A 21428-nucleotide genomic window follows, 5' to 3' on the forward strand; every position below is an offset into this window, starting at 1 on the left:
GTCACTGTAAAACTGTAAAAACAAGCAAGCATTGGGAATAAATTATTATTAATAATAATAGTGTTCTGAATTGACAGGTATAAGCTATCAATAGTACATAACACAAGAGTTCAAATGTTGATGAAACATACATCCTAAGCAGGGCTCATAGCCGTGATCCTTTGCAAGTGCCCTTACACAATGGCTACTTTACATTCTGCTGTGGTCTGTAACAGCTGAATACCTTGGAAACTTGGAGATTACGACCTTATATAATGTTCTTCTTATGAGGTCATATTAAAATGGGAAGACCATCTATTTTAATTTTACTAGCAACAAATGATGCTGCTAGTAACTGCACCATGCTATCAGTGTACTATGAAAGCTATCACCAATGCAGATGTTATGCTGCATGAAATCTCCTTTTCTTTTCTTTTTTTTTTTAAATAAAGAATATCACAATATTCCTCTACTTTGGTGTCACAAAGAAGATCAATAAACAGGTAATCATTAGTTAAAACCCAGGATATTCAATCTGGAGCATTAAGTTATTGATTTGACATTTACCCTGCCATAAGTGTCTTCTTGTTAAGTGTTTCAATGACCTACTTTAAAAAAATGTATTCTTTGAGATCTGTGTATTCTGACAGACCATTACATACATCCAACAACTTGCAGCGAAACCACAATTACATAACCAGGAGATGAGTGATACCAGCTCTGAAATTGAAAATTGGAGAAAAAAAATGTACTCGCCTATTTCTAAAGCCTACTGGATTTAGAAACAATGAATTTCTGCATATCAAAAATCAGTGTTCAATTAAACAATTAAAGGAAAGATGGTGTTATCCATTCCAATCAGGGTATTTTAATTAACCCACTCTAAGTTGTGCTCAAACCATACATATGTATGTAGTTGCAACTGGTATAAACAGTGCCTATACCACACCAGAAGGGAACCATGCTTAATTTAGGAAGAGGAGGCACCAAATTAATTTCATGATGATGTACAGCATTTTAACAAAGGAATGTTGTCGCAAAGTAATATCCACATTTTAATACATCTTTTCCCAATCTCACCTCCTGCTGTCAACACCATCAATTTCAGCAGTGCTCCTTCTCCTATCTCTTTCAACATCAAAATGCGGTCCTTCCAGTATCATTATTATCAACCTGAGCAAACTAAATGTGAAAAGGTGCCACTAATAGGACAGCTTTTGACATCATATCTTGAACCAGAATAAGCAAACAGGCAAGTCAAATCTTCAGGGTCAAGCTTTGAAGTCAATTTTCTGACCCGGGAAATCACGTTCTGTGACAGTGATGACAAACGGTGAACACATGCCTTGTATAAATATGTCTCTGAATGTTGCCTTACAAACATTCACAGTCACCATTTCGCTGCAGCCAACCAGGGAAAGAAAAACGGGGAGTTTATACTTTAAATATCCACCATTTGACATGCTGCTTTAACAAAAAGATCCAAGTTTAGAATTGGCTTGATTTTTTTTTTTGTGAGGGAAAAGAAAGAGAGTTAATTAAAAAATAGAAAAGCATGCGTACACCTAATTCTCAATTAACCTTTGACATCTACAGATATTCGGAGGACATTTTAATGTATACAGTGCAAAGATTTTGTTATTTGGACTCTGATGCCTAAAGCACTCTCTAGCAAAGCTTTCTAGGCACAGGACTGAAAAGTCATTGTTTATTGATTTCAAAATCTAACAGACTAATTATATATTTGTAGATGACTTGACAGATTTACAAAACTGCTATATGATTTTATAATGGAACATGCTCATGTTAATCTCCATCTATGGAGATAGCTAGAGGGGGCTGACCTTTATCTCATATTTAAAACACAAGCAATAACTGAAATTCATTTTCAATTTATTTTCCAATCATATAAAAGGAGGGGGAAAAGATTACTTTATTGAATCTCTTTAGCTGGTAAAAGGTTGGAGACGCAGTCTTGATGCCTTCCAAGGAGCTACGGGGATGGTCTATAGGGAACAGACTTAATCGAATAAACTAATCTTTGCTGTGGAGATTAAGTAGATGGCTACAGCAGTGGAGTAACAGCAGAATGCAAAGTATCAGCAGCACCATCAGCTGCTGTAAAGGTGCTGTAGGCAGTAGGAGAGCTTCCCTGTTGGGTCCACCCTACTGATCCCGCAAATTTGGTAAACTTCATGGAAATTTAATAATGCCACTGCATTGTTTGCCTGCTGAGCAAACAGCCTGGTGCTGCAAGGCACATATGTGATAATTTACAAGGGGTTTTTGGAAGCTACAGTAACTGCTGCTGCTCAAGCCTGGGGCCTTTCAGCTGAAGAGAGCATATATGGTGTACGTCCTCAAGGTAAATAGTATCTAGAGGTAAGGATGTGTTTCAAAGCTGTTCCTGACAGTCAGTAAAGTGCCTTACTTTGTAAGCATGTCTTTTCAAACAGTCTTTGATTCCCTATGCCAATACACACATGAAGAACTGATTTAGGCTGGGCTAGAATCTGTCATGACACATGACTAACATATTTCTGCACTTTTATGTTAGATTAAATAAAATCTGGTTATTTTGTTGGGTTTCTTGTTCCTCCTGTCTCTTCCATTTAGCACTCCGAGCTGGAAATCCTGACTAATTACGGACTGCGCATTTCTTAGGAAACGGCAGAGATGGCACCCTCTCTCTGCAGAAAGTATATTTTTGTTATGGCTTCGAAGCAATCCAAAACACACACACTGTTCCTGTGCTTTAGGCCTGGCAATGAGAAGGGAAGCAAATCAGCACAGGAACAATCCAGGTTGCAATGTATACAACGAGCCTATTTAATAATAATAAAAAGAAACATTTCAAAAACAATTACCGCTGCCTTTGGATCCTGCAACTTGAAAGCAAACCGCAGCCGCGCTGCTCATTCCAGCAGCTCACAGGGTAAGCAGCACTCGTCAACATGAATCAGCTGTGAAGCACAGGGCTATGCAAGGACTCCAGTTTAAATTGGCCATCTCTGAAATATTGTTATTACAGTTAATAAAAGCTGTTGCCTAACACTTCGACCACAGACCAGTGGAGCCGGGGTGGAGTGAGGCTGGGGAAAGGGTATGTGCCAGGGGTCAAGGCTCAACGCTAAAAGCATCCGAAGGAAGCTGGTGGTGTGGGATGCTTCTGGAGGTGACTTGTTCGAATATGGGTTGCCTATGTGAAGGAGACTGTGAAAGAGAAACCTCCCAGTGTTCTGCAATTACAGTTTAGCAACAATAAGCAACAAGTAAGAGTAGAAGCTCTCTTCATCAAGAAGACGGGCTATCAGAGTGCAAATAATAACTCAGAAAACTAAGAATGTTTTCTTCCCCTACCCCCTGCCTTTTCGTTCCTAAATAAAACTGCAATAGGGCAGAAATCACAAGAATCCCTTCTATGGCTCCCATGGCACCAGCGTCACACATTCATACACCTTGTTAGATGCTATCCACATTTACCTCCTTCTTAACTCTCTCCCATCCTAACACTATTTTAAAACAATCAAATGATGTTGGACTACCTGTGGAGGATAGTTATAACCATTATTATAACAAGACCAAAACATACTAGCACCTCTACCTCGTCTCAGGTTCCCTGGACAGTCTGAAGGAGAGGCCACAGGAAGCAGGGAGCCAACCTTCCCTGCCACCAGCCCTCCTCTCTCTTTATGGTGTGCAGGCTACCTGGGCACAAAGACCCAGACCGCGCAGCCTGTCAAAGTAAATATCCCTCTGGCCCTGAAGCGATCACCCCATTGCAAAGAAAAACGCTGACTTCCCAAAGACAGAGCAATACTAACAGCCTCCTGAGGACAAACAGCAGGTGCTGGAAGACAGACTCTCACCAAATTAAAACAATGTAGATCCAGTGCAGCCTGGACTGCTTATAAACTGTGTTTGAGACTGAAAACTTCTGGTGTGTCAAGACACAGCCGATTCTGAATGGCAATTTTGCTCTGAAATTATCTGCAGATACAACCAACGCAGCCCCACCATTTCCATTCCTACCTCCACAACATTCAATGGCCCCAAAAATGACAGCAGCTCATGCTTAAAGAGGAAAGAGGGCTAATTAAGAGGCTAAACCAGAGCCAGCTCCACACCTGCTGGGATAAGGCACACTGCAGGGCTGAGCACAGCCAGTCCTCCAGGACTCCAGCCTTACTCTGCCGTATCCAAACCAGCTGCAGTCACACCTCTGGCATTGCTGCGGATGTAACCTTTACAGCATAAAACAAGCAGGAAGATGTGTAATAACAAATAATACCACAAGCCAAGCTGTCTTCCATGACACCAAACAAGTGAAGGAACAAACATCAGTAGCAGGTTACAAAGGACTGTCAGGTATAGCTCCAGCGGGAAGGGAGCTAAAATCGCCTACACCTCTTCCAACGTGCGTTCTTTTGGCTAATTTCTGTAACCTCATCAATATTTTTCTTTATTAGAAAAATTAGGTGGGTTAGACTGCTAGTGGTAGGATTAGCTATAATCTACTGAGATAATGGTTTTCTATGCGACCACTGTGCGAGTTAAATGACCTCTTGCCCTCTACCCCACAAGCTGTGTAGTGAAAGAATGCATTTAAGAGACAATTATGAAGTTAATTTCCTTACTTGAATGCAGGACATTGATGTTGTGCTCCTGTTATTAGACCTACCTCCAGGTAGTAACAACACGAGTGAAACAGGAAAGAAGCTGGCTGGTGGACATTTCACTGGAAAACTCAAAGTGATTCTTATTAAAGGTGGAAAGCCTGCCTATAAATTAAAAAAAAAGTAAAGGCACTAAACACCACAAAGCTATAAAAGAAAGGCCAGGCAGCCCCCGGGAGCTTACTTTTCTGAAAGTATACAGGAGGCAAAAGACCGCGAGCCTTTCCACAGCATGCAACTTAAGGAGGCAAAGAGCAAAATGGAACTCGTTCAAATTCCCAGAAATATCCATGCCAGAGCAAGACCCGCGCACCAAAAGCCCACATAAGCAGGTGGCTACTCTCTGTTGAAGAGGCTATCCCACATGAGACCAATCTTCACACCAAGCAAAGCAACGCACAGAGCACAGAAGATATTCAGCACACTCCTATACTCCCTCTTCCCCGGACACAGTCCCTCCACCACCTGTACATATGCAGAATTTCCTATTTAAGGACAGAAAGAAAAACGTGACCAACTGAAACACCATACCCGCACACGCTCCCGAATCTCTCTAGCCCAGTTACCAGGTTTCTAAGCTGCTGTCACTATCTGTTTATTGTCAGGGAAAGAGCAGGGGATTGCTCTTGCTTTCTGCTGATGGCCTTCTATCCCCCAGGGGAGAAAGCCTAGACTAATCTGGAAGATTAGCAGGCTATGGACCAGGCAATCACAAGCTCCCACCCTGTCTGCAGCATGCTTGGACCAACGGCTTGCCTGGCAGGGAATTCTGATCCCACGCATCTTCTGTCAGGCCCTGAGAAGTGGAATCCCACAGAGGCAAAGCTCTGCACTTTAGTCATGGTGACAGGCAGCATACATCTCCTCCCGAGCAATTCCACACTGCTAGATGGGTTGAAACAAATGGATGCAATCTTCCTCGAAGGGCCCAAAAAAATCTCTAAGTCCATTTACTTCCATTCAATGCAGAAGTCCTCCCTGGTTCTGTGGAGCAGGGCACATCCTTCCAACGGGCTCGCTTCCATCTTGCCCCAAGCGCCCAAGTACCGCAGCACTGTCCTCAGGCAGGGAGAGCGGCGTAACCCTGCTGACACTGCTCCTGAACCTGCCAGCAGTGATCAAAGCTCACCCTCCTCACCACAACTGGGCTGTTTTCAGGCTGTTTAGTGTTAAAGAAGACTTGGCGGACTCGCCTAGGCACATAAAGCTCTAGCTGCAGACCAACGGGGCATAGAAAGGCTGCTCTGATTACTTGTAACTCTTCAGCACAGGGCGAAATCGGAGGGGCTTTGTGAAGCAAAAATGGGCTTTACTGGTGCAGCTGGTGGCCAGTGAGCTGCTCTGGGTGCAAAGCTGGGGGCATGAACCGCCTCAACACATCTTGCAGGTAGAACAATGAAATCTCATACTCAGAAGTAATGTTGACGGTTACCTTAGAAGTGTTTATTTTTAGTTAGATTTTAATACCAACAAATATTTTGACATCTTTGGGGTTCTCTCTATGCCCCCAGTACTTGTCCTGGTAGCAAACATAGAGCGCAGACCAAATCCAAGGGACGACTATCACAAAACTCACTGAAAAAAGTCACAACACATTTTTAAATGCTCATTATCATGACCAAAGACAAAAAAAAGGAACCATAATAACTAGCCTGTATAGATTTGAACACTGTACAAAACAAACCCCACTAAAAATTATTCCTGTTTTTAACGCAGAAGTGTTCTCTCCTTTTACTAGAGTGCCAAAATAATTTCAAGTATTGCTTTAGAAATATATTTTTTACTGTTACTTTAGGATTTTTGCTCTAAGCTGTAAATGGTATTAGAAGAAATTAATATAAAATGTGAAAACTCATGTTACACCAGAACTAATATTTTTTTAATGCATAAGAAACGGAATTTAACTCTATATTCATGTACTAAATATATTTTTTTGATCTGCAAATTTGGCAAAGGCAAAAGAGCAATAGAATGAATATTTAGAGAAAAATCTGAGTATGCACAGAGGTTTTTCCTTACTCTTTTAGCCCTTCAACAGGTATTAGTTTAAGTGGGTTTTACTGTCTATTTTATAGACATTCCAGTAGAAAATGGAACATTTAAATATGCAAGCTTTAGTTAATCCTTCAACACACAGCCTATGGACTTCATAGGATTATCCCTTATTATAACGCTGTTAGAACTGATACAAAATTGCAGCTTGAGATTAAACACAAGAATTTCTAAAAATGCATCTCTCTACATTTTCCATTTTATCCTGTTAAAATATCTAATACTCTGAAACATTCCTTTAGGAGCCTCAGATGACAAATGGTGCAGAATCCTAACGTCCAGATACTCACGCAGCATAGCTTTATGCATTAAGCACCATACCTAACACTTAAAGTTAGCATTTCTCCTCTCAGTCTAATGCAGCATCCAAGACGTTGCAGGGAACAACAGCATACTTAAATATGTTTTCAGATTTGTTCGAGTAACCATCATATGTAGCAACAGTATTTTTTTTATTGTTCGCTTTTGAACATTCTAGAGCTGCGGTAGTATTAGAAGCCTCATCTTCTTTGTATCGTTTACCAATGAATTTCTTTTCACATATAGTACTGCTAGCTAGGGATCCACTCCATCGAGGGAACTGAGTTCATTTGCATCCGTTGGCTATGCTAAATGCTCAGCCTAACAGATGGGAATCTAATTGCAGACCTGTTGTCTGGACATTGTTAACAAATGCAGAAGTAGCAATATACAGGGCTTTTTGGAACTGAATTTGGACTGGCAGCAGGGGAACTCCAGTTAATTACCAACATCTGAATTCCTTGTTTAACCCAGACAAAGGCAAAAAATAGAGGTACTCCGACTGAGAGGGATGGAAAACTGATCAGAAAAATCAATAATATTAGATCACCCAGAGCGCCTATTTCAGAAAATTGAGGTGAGGATTCCATGTCCATGCAGTGCACGAGTCCTTTTTTATGGAAGTAGCTTCCACATGAGACAACGATTGTAAATGAAATTACATAAAGAATATTTAGCTTGAAAACAAAGATACTGTTTCTAAAATGATACACAAACTGTAAACATCATAAACCAGGGGTATATACAGTACTAGGCTTAACAGAGTAGGAATATGGAAGATCGAGTTCATTCTTTGACCTTGCTCTGAGCAGGGATATGAAGTTTTCTGCAGAAAGCTTTGAAATTACCAAAATCTGTAAATTTGACGTTTTGTTTGCTAAACAAAGAGGCAGTCGCTCTTATAGAAAATTATTTCTGCTGTTTTCACCCCACCTCCTCAAAATGCTGAAAGAGAAACAAAGACTATTGTTGTAATGTTTGCAAACTACCCAACACACCCTTACTCATTTTATTGTACTTAAAATGGATACTGATTTTCTATGGTATTACTCTATTCAAATTGCTCTCTTGAGGTTGCCAATTACACATATCCACAACTGACTCGACCCTCCCATTGTTTAATAATTTGCCTTTCCTGCAGATTTGTGTCTTTCTAAGTCGGGGAGCCAGAAACAAAACGAGGCCTGCATCCATTCCTGCTTCAGTGCTCATGTGCTTTTACGCAAAAACACTATCAGGAACCTGCAAAACTACACAGTCCTCTAATATGCAAGAAGCACCTTTAATCAATTGGATTTTTTTTTTTAACCCTTTGTCAGATTACATTTTGATGGGTGACAGGTAATAGAGCCTCATAAAAGAACAATACGGAGCTGGCATTTAACAAATCCAGCAGTCTAGTAATCATTTCTTTTTCTCAATGACAACATCAGGGAAGAAAAAAACATGTTGTTTCCATGGAATTAGTAACTGGATCACAAAGATTTCCCTGAATGACTGCTAGACAACAGATGAAGGGCCTGATGCTGACGCTCACAACAGTAAAACTCCCACTTGGTACCAGCTGATATTAGCTGCACTTAGCTACGGAGGACTCTAAAGGCTGACAGGCTGATGCCGGATGGATACCTACAACAATTTCACTTCCTTTCTTTATTTTAAATAAATAAAATATATTATGATATGTTTCTGGTTATATTATCTGGTCATTATATTACAGAGTTCTGGTTTCAATTGAAGAGTAATTGCTGTTCAGTCTCACCCCTCATTATATCATTTAAGCAAAAACCTTTTAGGCACCTGTGGTATAGAAAATGACTGACACTTGTTTAAATGGCAGAAAAGCAACATCAAGAAGCCGCATGATGTTTCAGGGAACACAATTATTTTCATGAATGAGTTTCAAGCTTAAATACCATTTTGACCTGACTGTTCGGGCAAAATAGTCTGGTAGAAGCACTCCAATCTGATAATTCATATAACATAACAGTACATTGACATGGTTTAAAACACAACCGCCCAAAAAAAACCAACAACATCAACAACACCACCTCCCCCCCCGGACTTGATCCAAACCTCCAGAGCCACCAGGAACACAGCAGAGATTGTGCTACACATGACACAAAATTAAAATGACACAAAATAAAACCAAGGTATTAGCAAACTAAGTGAATATCCACTGTAAAATACATATATTGGAGGAGAAAGCGATAATCTAGACTAGATTCCTAAATAATCATTAAGATTTGTCACTAAAAATATATTTTGTTATCCAACACATTTCATTTAATTTGACTAACCCTGCTTGGGTTTAATGAGCTTTTATAAGACCACCGGGAAAATGAACTCTGTCACAATTAAGAGAAATTTTTATTTCTTTGCTTCTGTGGTTCAAGTCCCTATTCTCAGCAGTGCTTCTGATCCTTCATTTTTATATTTCCCAAATAGTTCCTCCTTTTAAAAGTAATCCATTTCTTTATCGCCCCTTTTTGAGCTCAGGCATGCTGCACGCGTTTGAGTGATGAAGATGAGGTGGATTGGAGGTGTTTGGCTTTGTAATTTCATCCTTGAATTTTGTGATTACTAACAGGACAACTTTTTTAATTTGCTCTTTTGTCTCGATTCCCCTGGCTGACAATCTGCTCTGTGAGCTAGGCTTTTTAATCAATCACCTAGATAATCAAATGTCACTGGCTATCTGCTCTGTGTAATTACTTTTGCAATTAAAAATCAACCTCAAGTTGCCTCATCTAATTAGAGGGATGGGCAGATTTTCATCGAGATTGATTTTTTAATAAATATTGACTTAAAATGCCATAATCTCATCATATTCTTTCATTTTCTTTGTACCAAAAATCAAACAAATGGAAGAATTAACAAGCAGAAAGATTCATAGGACTTCAAAGGCTTTTGCTAGTTCAGACATACAAAATTGTGCTATACAGAAGCCTAGCTTATCTCAGTCTAATAACACGCAAAAGCTCCTACCTTTTATTAGAAAAAGAACAAAGCAGTTGCACCATTAGATATTTCACTTCCTAAATTAGTCCAAATTAAATGAATAAACCCTAAACTATAATTATTTGGCCTAGGAGTGACAAAAATATTGCATAGGTTTTGCTGAATTATTCTATAAATATTCCATAAATCATTTACTTCAAATACATAATAATATTGGGAAATCCTTTTTCTCCAACACCTACCTAGAGACTGTCTTTTTGTTTTCTTTCCCTAAAGAGGAGTTAATTGGAGGATGCCTGTTATCACTCTGCATCGATAAGAAAAACACTGCAACACAGACTATTTTGCAGGAACAATAAACACCGATCAACACAGAAATAAGGTTTGCAACAAATAGCCACGTAGAGAAGTAGAAGCTATAACCTAGAAGTGCTGAAAGCCTGCTTCTGGAGGTAGCAAAGGAATGTGGTTTTGAGTCTATTCAAATATTAATTGTCAGAACTGCAAAGCAGCCTGGAAGGTATCTCCAAGAATTGATGCTACCTTCTTTTTCTCATTTCTGTCATAGACTTGTTCGCTGCCTGACCTTGAGTACCAGGAACTCGGTGAACGCACAGAGGAAGTTTCAGCAGGAGCTTGCTGTTACCGGCGGTGCCAGGACAAGTGAATCAGGAGGTGAATCGCCAGTCCTCGTGCTCCTGGGAACCAGAATGCTCCGGGTGCTACCCAAACTACTAAGGGAGCACATCTCCTTTAGGGCAGCTTTTAGACCCCTCTTATGTCAGAGGGACAGGTGCTCACTTCCCTCCTAATCCCCTTGAACTGGTAGGACTTAGAGCAGACCCTTTTTTGTCAAAAGGGTGCAGAAGTTTTGCCTGCTTTGTTACTGCCATGCTTGTTGCTTACTGACACCTCTCAGGAATTCACCTGTACAGTGTTTAAGTACACAAAGACACAGATGGCAAGACAAAACTGTACGGTGACTCATCCATGAACAGAGGAGGAGAAATTATGCTTATCAACAGCATACGGATATTACATCTTATTTGCTAAAGAAGCTAGTTTGGTTAATAGTTGCTGATGACCCTACGATAAGCTCTTTAATGCATGTATGTACCTCAGTGATCCAGATCTCTACAAAGTAGTTATTATTGCTTTAAATGACTGAATAAACTCTAAATGTGCTATCCTATTCAGATTATAATGAGGGAACAGGATACCATAATTACAGTAGCTGAACGAGTATGCCATACTTTATACTGCAACCCAGCACAGTACACAGCATTTCCACTGGAAACACTAGTAACTAAAGAGCACTTCACAATAACTGTTGAGACACTCATTAACCCCTGATTTGCTACCATAAGACTATATAATTAAGAGAGACTTTCAACAGACATCCTCGCAAGGTATTTTCCACTGGAGCACGCAGAGGCCTTAGCTACAATAACTCTTCTCAAGTGAAACACTCGGTGCCTTGTTCCCTCCTACCGAGGGAGTGCTATCCTAAACTGAGAGAACAATAACCATCAGATGCTGAAGGGGATAAAGTGGGAGGAAAGAATATAATCCAGTACTTTTCAGATTAACTGCATGAAGTCACCAACTATTAAAGTAGCGCTACCAGTCTGGTAACAACATCACAAGCACCTTATTGTGACTAACAGTGCCGTGTTTGTATCAAGGAAAACAGCACTGGCAGCTACGGTGCCAATATATTGCCAATACATTTATTTTTGTTGGCTGAAAAACAAAAATAGAAGTAACTACAGCTGGGAAAAGATAACTACGCAATATCCTGAATCGTGGTGAGAAAGAGAGAGATGCTGAGTATGTGCAGGCCAAACTGGCTCCTCATCAGTGGTCGGGAAGCTTTATGCTGGGTCAGCCACCTTGAAGACCTTTCCCAGTTTTCCTATGCAGAGGGACTTGGTTCCCAGCCCTTCCTGCTGAGACCATGGAAAAGGAGTCACAACTGGCACCTGTGGTCTCCCTAGCAGCCCCTGAATGTCACTCTGCAGAGGCTAGGAAGGTTTTGGATAGCGAAACAGGAGCTTCAGGAGATCTGCAAGCCATTTGGTTCTCTGTTTATTTGGGGAAATGAATGCAGATACTAATCTGGCTCTTGGGTTCAGTAGCAGATGTGGAAGTTGCATGCAAATATCCCTTCTCTCTCCCTCTCGCTAGCTGCGCACAACTTCCACATGAAGGACGTCTGTATTTACAAAGACTGCAGTAGGCCCTGAATTTACATCCTCCCAGAGGATGGGCTGTTAAGTGCTGTGTGCTCCTGATGCAAGACAGCTCCAGGTAGGAGCACCATATATTATTCAGGCCTCAAGACAATTAGTTTAGAATGCTATCTTTTGCTAACATTTTGTCATCTTCCATTTCAGCTTAAAAAAACCACCAAGAAACAGCTGCAGCATCACACAGAGCCCCCGACCCTGCTGGCACTTTGCAGTAGCTGTGTAAGTCCAGCCCAAATCACATAAACACCTGAAGTTCTAACTGCAGGCAAAAAGAACAGGAAGGACCTAATCAGAAGAAACGTTTTTGAACAGACCAGCACAACAAATCTTACAAAACCCAGATAAACACCATGCCCCGTAGGAGTTTCCGAGTGCCTCCTCTAGCGTATCAATATTCAATCCTTTCACACAGGTCTTCATGTAGAAGAAGCAAAGTAACGTTCAGAAGCATCTGAAGGAGTTTGGAAAGCCCCCCCTTCCAAGGTGAGGCAGACATTTAGGTTCACAGGTCCCACTTATTCCTAACTCTTTAAGTAATGAAACACTCTGAAAATAGATCTGGCATGCACAAGGACATCCAGCCCTGTCAGATGTGGCTGAGGTAACTACTAAACCAAAGCTACAGCAGCACACACCAAGCCTACAGGTAAGGAGCCCCATCCTACAGGCAATTAGGCCAGACAGCAGCTAACTATACTACAATTACACACGCCTCTGTCCTGGCACAGAGCTCCCACAGACCATACAGACGAGCTTTGCTGTTACCCAGCGTGCATTTAATATCTTCAGTCTGAAAGAAAATTCTGAGACATCTCTTAAATGAGGAGAATACAGAAGCAACTCAGATGGCTTTTCCAGAATTAATTCACTGGAAAATGCCTAATGTTTCATTAAAAGCAAAGAAACCAGAGTTGTAAAGTTCCATTTTCATCTCTAGCAGTGAAGTCCTTGACAAGTTCTAACTAACACACCTTTCCAGAGAACTGTAGAGCATTTGGTCTCTCAAAAAATCATTATAATGCGAGTGTTACGTAAAAGACTTACTCTTTTTGCATTTGGTGATAATGCTTTAATTTTTCTCAACAGGGCAGCCTTCTAATACAATAAATTTATGGCAAAATAGAAAAGGAAGATTAAGAATTGTTTTACATTCTGTGGTATAAGATTTCTAGTTATATTAGCATTTTGAGGAGGATTTAGTTGGAGATTGAGGATTAATTCCCATGAAATCATTATACAAATTTCAAAATGTCAACTACTTTGATAGAGCTTATGATTTTATCTTCTTATTTTGACAGGCAACTGTGTAAAACAACTTCTGTGTAGAATCAGCACAGAAATAAAAGCAAGGATAGGATAAATAAAGACAGAATGATCCTCACAGGTTTCCTGATCAGCTGTCTTTTTATTCTGATTACTTGTAGGACAGAGCAGTAATAGACATTTTCCTTTGCACAAAATAATAAGAGCAGTACTTATCGCTTGTTGCCTACAGCTAGTGGCAAAAGGAAATTAGAAAAGTCCAATGAAGCTGAGTAGTAATTAATCATCATACAGTGGGGCCTGTCAAATCAGAGGGGTCTTTCCAGCTGATAATGCTGCCCAGCACAATTTAGACTGATAGAAATTAGAATTCTTTTTCCTCTGGCAAAAAAAAAAAAAAAAAGACAAAAAAACACGACTAGAGTTAGCACAGACGTGGCCAAGCGTTCACTTCAGTGACTGCCTGACCCATTTATAGTGGATGTTGGCATCAACTTTAACTCAAAACAAAAATGATGAAACACCACTCATTCCTCAAGGCAAAAGAGATAAAGATACCGCTCATAAGGACTGCCTAGAGAATTTAAACAGCATTAAACTGCTGGGTTTTAAACACTAACATTTAAACCTTGGTTAAAAGAGAAAGGAATAAATGCTCTTTTTCCTTCCCCCAAAGCAAATTTTTTTTCTCCCATGCACAAGAAGGAAACACCAGAGTTCACAACAAACAACTCACACTCTTTTCAGGAGAAATAAATACAGCAGGAATGTCCTATTTCTTTTACAGAAAGGCAGCTCAACACTCCCCGTGAATGATGAACAAGTAGAATTAACACTTATTTTTTCCCAACGCAGCCATAAGAGATTTGCCACTTACTTTAACAGAAACATTTTTAAGTCTTGATGAGAGATGACCTAATTTCGAGCTACCCTGCACAACTCAAAGCACCCTGCAAATGCTCCATGCAGAGCCCAGCCCAAAAGCAGCACCCAGGCACACCGGGGCCAACACAGAGCAGCCAAGCGCTTGGGGACACATCCTTGGCCCCCCTCCCACCAGACAGATTTTGGTTCCCCCACACCTTGACCCCCTGCTTCTGCCCCAGAGCAGGGAAGAGGCTGAGGGGACCGCCGTAACAGAAGGACTGCCCTTGCCTCACTAACTTACCTGCAGTCCAGTCTTTTTCTGCATCTTGTGAAGTTCACAGCCGCTCTGCCCTTCTTCACTCCCCTTACTTCCAGCTATACCTGTCCTCACAGGACAGACCAGCACTAAGAGCCTACAAAACACCAATGGTTGTGCTTTCAACAAAGGTTACAAATGTCCGAGAGACAACAAAATGGCTGCCAGCTCCCAAGTGCAGTATTGAGCCCTAATGGCCCTGACCAGCCTCGCCTGGTGTCTGGGTCAGCACAGGCCTGGGCCGCACCTGGGCTGTGCTGCAGCTGAGCCCCAGCCCCGCCAGGCCCAACTGATCCCACCTGAGCCGATCCTGATGCTCAGGCCTCTCTCGTCCCTGCTTTCCGACCATCACCAGGAACTGGAAATGCCCACAGATGTGCTACATGTGCGGTATGGATCAGAGTGAATGGGGTTCTCTTCATTGTGCAAGATCTTGGATCTCACTCATCAATTTGGAGAAATTTTCAAAGAGAAACTCAGCAATTTTCTCTCTGATTTACCTCATAGAATATCCCGAGATGGACGGGACCCATGAGGATCAGCAGGTCCAAAAACTCCTGACCAGGGCAACCTAAGAGTCACAAGGTGTTGTCCAAACACTTCTTGAACACCATCAGGCATGGTGCTGTGACCACCTCCCTGGCAAACCTCTTCAGTGCCTGACTGACTCTCAGTGAAGAACTTTTTGCCAACATCTCATGTGAACTATACTAAACCATTCTGCAGGAACCATGGGGATCTGGTACATGTATAAGTACTTTATGAAAAACTTATGAAAGCACTGAAATGAGAGAAATGCAATTAAGATCATGACATAGGGTGAATGCACAGAGTCCTTCGCTTCCCCAATAAGCCCAAAGGAAAGAAAGCTAAATAAAGGCTTTCAGAAATGAAAGGCCAAAGAAAATTAACAAGACGCCTCATTCATGAAACGCAAAGACTCAAATATTTTTACTGTGGTTCTCAACTTCAAACCACTAAATATTATTAAATAAATACAAAACATGGCAGAGTAGATGACAAGGGCCGTTGACGTAAAGGACAGTACATTTCACAGCACGCTGCCATAAAAATACAAGTATAATAAAGTGACAGAAGCCATCAGGCTTTGTTGAAGTGCTAAAACTGTGTGTTATGCTGCTACAGAAAGAGCAGAGAAAAAAAAAAGTTTTACACACACAAAGAACGGCCCAATTTCTTAGGGTTCACATTTGAATAATATGGCTGTATTTCTTCCTTTTCTTCGTGGAAGTAAGGGGTTCCATATTGTTACAGAAAGTGTGCATGCATGGGTACCTCTCTGACAAACAGTCTTTGTGAACATAAAGGCTCTATAAATCTGTTTCTGTGTATCTCAACTTTGAGGGAGTTGAAGGGAACACAGTGTGTGCAGATAACAAAATTAACATCTGAAAAACACATTGTTTTCCTTTCATCTGAGGTATAACACAGATTCATTAGGAGATCTGCATGCTTCTGTACCTTTCCCCTTAATATCAGAATGAATGAGTGCTATTTACATATGTCATTAGTCGGAAAATCCCCCACAGAGGAGCGCACTGAATCCTAATTTGCACTGAATAAAATGCTTTATGATGTAAGACTGTCAGGCACCCTAGTTGGTGCAAATGAATGTTTAATCATGACAAAGGGTTAGACATGACACAGTGCAAAATACGTCAGACAGAATCACGGCCAATATTAGCTTCCGATGCTCAATGACTCTTTGATCAGTGTAATCAAAATGCATCTCAGCAACTGAAATGTTGCAAAAGAAACAAAATGCTGTCTTTTGATCCCAGAAATTAATCTTATTTCAAATGCTAATGCTTGGTGAGTATGTGCTTGACTTGGCGAATGAATGCAACAAGTTCAGATGTAATGACAGCAGCATTTCACTTTTTCCCATCATTATTAAAATGGGCCATGTTCTACCACGTGGACAGTGGTAGAGCTACAAACACTTGAGAGTCAGAACCCACATCCAATCCTTTTCCTAGAGGTTTGCCATCATTGGAACTACAGATCTGCTGATACTACCACATGTAAAATGATCAAAAAAGCACTTTCTCAACACACTGTTGACTAATACTGTTGATGATTATTACTTCCCTTGGTATTTTGCTTCTGTCTACATAGGGGGGTCCTCCTGTGACCCTCCTCAAATTCTGTGCCCTGTATAACACAAGAAAGCAGACTGCAAGGGCTTACAGTTGCTATAGACACTAGAACGACAGAATCCCCTCACGTGTCAAGTAGTAACCACACTATATTGTCACTGATAGCCTTGACAACATGTAAATCTCAGTGAAAAACATTTATTCTCCTATGAAAAAGCTCCATGTTAAGGAAAATAAGCAAACATGCCAGAGCTTTTATCTCCTTTATAGAAAAAGCTTAATGGTACCAAAGAACTATGAAGAAAAAAGAAAAAAGATCAGTGAAATACTGTTCTGTGGAGACTTCATTCTGAAATATTTGGGTTTCATAGTCTACATTTTTCATTTGGTCATGATTCTGCATAGCCTGAAGTACATTACAAAGCTCTTGTTGATTCCACTAGTACCAGATCAGGACTGCCATTTGAAATTTACCCTCGTGAAGAACTCCAGGCCCATGTATCACAGATGTTGTAATCCTCAGATGTCAGACCCGCCAGCAAACAGAACATGGTTCTCTGCGCAGTATGACCTTCATTCCCTCTGAACTCTGAGCTAGTGATTTTGTCTTCAAATAATATAAATTTTCAATATTGAAACTACTAGCTCAGATGTCCTAATTCACACAAATCTGGAAAATAACCACATAGAGACTTCCATATACAAAGCATTAGAGCAAAACCACGTCATACACAAGATGTAGAAAAAGTCCTCAATCAATAAAAGATGAGGAAAGACTTCAGCCATTATTCATTAAATGCACAGATGTTAAAACAAAAATCTGGACAGCTCACTGTAATGACTTTATGAAAGAAACAACACAGTGTTTCCAGAAAAACTCTAAGTCTTGCAGGGAAAAATACTTAAACAGCCTAAGAATTTAAATCAGGATGCAAGAAGTTATTTAGGCCACCAGAAGATAAAATGCATATAAATCAAGCATACACACTCATCCCCTGCTCTTCCTAAATTAAGTTTATATTTAAATCCCACCAACTCTAGGGAAAGCATTTCCATGGCAGGGTTGCATAGAAATAGGTATGCTAGACTGATAATACACCATACTCATAAGTTACATAGTGGCTTAGTTGTGAGGCAAAGCAGACTTCCTGCTGCTCTTGACCATTCTGTCACTGTAAGTATTCATGTATTTAAAATCAAGCACACACTTAAGCATTTTGCTGAACTGGAGCTTTACAGCAACTTAGGATCAAAGTTTGAGCATCATGAAAGCACATGGCTCCTTTTCCAGAGTTCAGTAGCTTAAAATACTTGCAGTTTAATGCTAAGAAAACTTAATGGAATCCTGCAAGGGAGAAAAGATCCCCTCAGCCCTCAGAAAATGTAGCTTGATTGCTGCCTTGTCCTCATACGTCTTCAAGCTCTCTATTCCTTTCCCTGCAAAGTCCCACAAAAGGTTTACTGTGGTGGTGAGGATGACAGAGGCAGGGAGGCAATACATTTTGCTCATAACAAATCCATCCAGAAGAATTCCCTTTCCTTGTAGATAAAATGGGAGCAGTTGTTACCCTTATTTACTGTATCCTGGTCTGCCGCTACTGAACGGGGTATTCAAAAATCACTGCTTAAAGCACCTACCAGCACACGGTCTCACTCCAAGACACAGATGGAAGAACTTCATAGTTCCCTGCCCAACGTCTGCCTGGGAAAGCTCGCTGGTGAAGGCAACACTTGCTAACATCCCAAGGATGACAGCCTTCTCCGTGTTCAAACAGAGGTCTTTGAGGTTTGCTTTCTGGTCTTTGAGGTTTGCCTTCCACACCGTTTCAAGCAATGTAGCATGCAGACGAGAGATCCTTATTAAACATCTATGGAAGTCAACATCTCATAAATCATTAATTAGCTGACCTGTTACTGCTTTACATTCATCCTTTTCAGGATTCACTCAAAAGTCAACAACTTCCAAATCAAAATTTCTCCCAGTTTCAATCATACTACTCGCTCCACCAGACTTAGCTGGCTAAAAAGAAGAGAGGTGAGTGGAAGAAAGGCAGAGAGACAGAGAGAAAGAAGTAAAAACAAAAGGCAAACTTTTCTCATTAGGAAACCATGTAATGTTAAAGAAGGCAGCATCTGAAAGCATACATTTATAATGATCCAGTCTACATGAATACTGTCTTTCCTTCGGGATACTGTTAGCCAGTTCTCTCATACGCAACTCTACATTTACATATAGATTAAACCTTTCTAGGAAGCAATTTTACACATTTTGTCTTAATATTTTTCTCATTAACATTGCACATAGATTAAGCTTCTTGAGAAGGAAAAGACACACCTGGATATCAGTGGCACAATTTCTAGAGATCATGTTTGCTTTTGAAGAAAAATATGTAATAAAAGACTAATAAACACAGGACCAGTCACAAGTGGATTTTCAAGAATCAGATAAAAAAAATTACAGAAATTGCTGTGGTGTTCTTAAAACAAACACTTCCTTAATTATCTCCTCTGATGCTAAGTAACAATAGAAGAAAAACAACAGCAAAATTGCCTGTAAAACAAACTTCCCTCACAGGGCTCAGTACTTCAGTGAGGATCATTAGTCCTAATCAATCAGAGCGTTTAATCGTATGCTTAAGTTTAGGCTTACAGATAAGCATATGCATAGTCAGATAAGGCTAGGTATTGTGCTGAACCACTGCTGAAATGCTCAGCATCCAGCAGGATTAAGCCTGCACTGCTGAAATCTAAATTTTCTTCATGTCATATTTGCAGACTGGGTGTAGGATTCAAATTAGAGGGAGGATTAAGAAAAAAAAAAAAAAAAGTCCTCATGATAGCAGGGCCAGGCTAAGCAAACATTTCATGTACACACCAGAGGAAAGATGAAAGGAAAGCAGCTGCCCCTCCATGGTCAGAAATTCTTATCTGCTGACCGAACCTTTGTTGGTTTGAGAAAGCATAAGTGGTCTGCACTGGCGGAAGGTTCAAAGCAATTTTTTAATAGATAATGCAATCAAAAGTCTGTGTATCTGTTGAAATATTTAGAAGAACAAGATATCACTTTGACCTCCCTACACCTGCGACCTTTGTCAAAGACTTTAAGAAGTGCTTTACACTTGTTTATGTTCTTTATCTTTAATGGGCTTCTGCATTTTTCAAAGACTAAAATTTTGTGAAGTCCTCTGAGCAAAAAAATATATTCTGTAATTTTTAGCCAGTACTTCTATATTGTCTTCAAGGAAGGTGTATGCTACCAAAATAAAAATCAACGTGAAAGCCCCAAGTCAGCTGGGGTTCTTTTAGGGGAGCATGCATTTCTGGTCTACATGTAGCTGGTGCACATCAAAACATGAACTAGTCCAATAACTTACTAGGGATAAGGCAAAATGCTCAACACCATTAGATGCCAAGTTGAAAATGAAAAATAATGTTTCTGTTCAATCTGTAATAAATTATCTCAATATTTACATCTTCAAAAGAATATTGTGGAAGTAAGGAGGAAGTCCATAAAAGAATTTGCCTGTACAAGTTTTAACATTTTGGCAACAGTGGACATTTTTGGAGACTAAATCATGCAGAACAGAATCTTGCAAGGTCCCAGGACAACAATAAAATGAAATGGGATGAGTATCTATAAGATAGACTTGTACTAGGGAAATCTGTGTGTAGGAGAATAGTCAACTGTCATGTCTCTGGTCTTGTAATTATAATAGTGGAAAGTAATATTGGAAGGAATCAAGGAAAAGGAAATTCAGTTCCTGGGTTTGCCCCTTCATTTCCCTGCTCATAAACAGGAACAGTGCTGTATACTTTTCTTGAGAACCATCTCAAGTGGCAAAGAGAGTGGTTACTCTCCTAGTCTAGATCTATGACCACATTTCATTCATTAACTGCTCATGTTACTGACTATTCTCCCACTTTTTATCCTTTCATCCAAACATACTCCAAATACATTGATTATACTGTATGCTACTTCCTACCTGAAAAGTCACTCTTTGGTTCACTGTTTCTAATTAATCACTATACAGGTGTATTTGCTGGCACTGATCCATTCAATACATTCAACGTACCTAACCCAAGTTTTCTAAGCTATTTGCAGCAAACGTAACTAATCTTTTTCCATAGCTCATAATCTTTCTGAAGGAACTGATGCCATGCTGGTTACCCTTCTGTCTTTTGTAATGCCCTTGTAGGCTCAAAATTTATAGCTCCTCAATGGTTTCCACTCTTGAAGCCAAAACTTGCTCAGTTATAAGCAAGTACAGCTCCCCCTGAATCCATTTATGCCAAGACATTCAGCCCCCATGCCAATAAAATTTCCATTTATATTAAAAGTCTCTACTGCGTTGGAAAGACACGAGTTGTAATTACTTAGAGTTTTTGTGGGTATTTCTCCTCTGATGGATCCTCAGGCCAGATTCTCCCAGGCACTGATACAGTCAGGATCAAGCAGCCTGTGCATCTACTCCTGGTGGCTATGGACTGGCTTAACTGAGGACTTCAAAAGCTTATTCAAAGCTGGAGAACAGCTTAGGCTATTCTCAGGCTACTGCTGTAGTCACATCAATGCAGCAAACAAGCCATGGAGCCCCCCAGCATCAACAGCATTTCTCTCCAAGGAACAAGGAGCTATGTTCCC

The 21428-nt window shown here is 40.4% G+C and overlaps 1 protein-coding gene across 9 annotated transcripts in view; it reads right to left on the minus strand.

Annotated features, from left to right (window-relative positions):
* Positions 1 to 21428, minus strand: part of LOC310905613 (uncharacterized protein) — a 140362-nt gene that overhangs the window by 53530 nt on the left and 65404 nt on the right. The window contains exons 1-2 of one of the 9 annotated variants that reach the window (XM_083852138.1): positions 14966 to 16174; positions 14652 to 14763 (exon numbers count right to left, since the gene is read on the minus strand). The exons of 5 other annotated variants lie outside the window; for them this stretch is intronic. In XM_083852138.1, coding sequence (XP_083708264.1) covers positions 14652 to 14763; positions 14966 to 15015 — 162 coding nt within the window. In that variant the 5' untranslated portion in view covers positions 15016 to 16174. 3 more of the 9 variants (XR_014589164.1, XR_014589165.1, XM_083852139.1) reach the window with 3 other exon arrangements.

Source organism: Anser anser (assembly GCF_964211835.1).
Source record: "Anser anser genome assembly, chromosome: 11".
Classification (NCBI taxonomy): Eukaryota; Metazoa; Chordata; class Aves; order Anseriformes; family Anatidae; genus Anser; species Anser anser.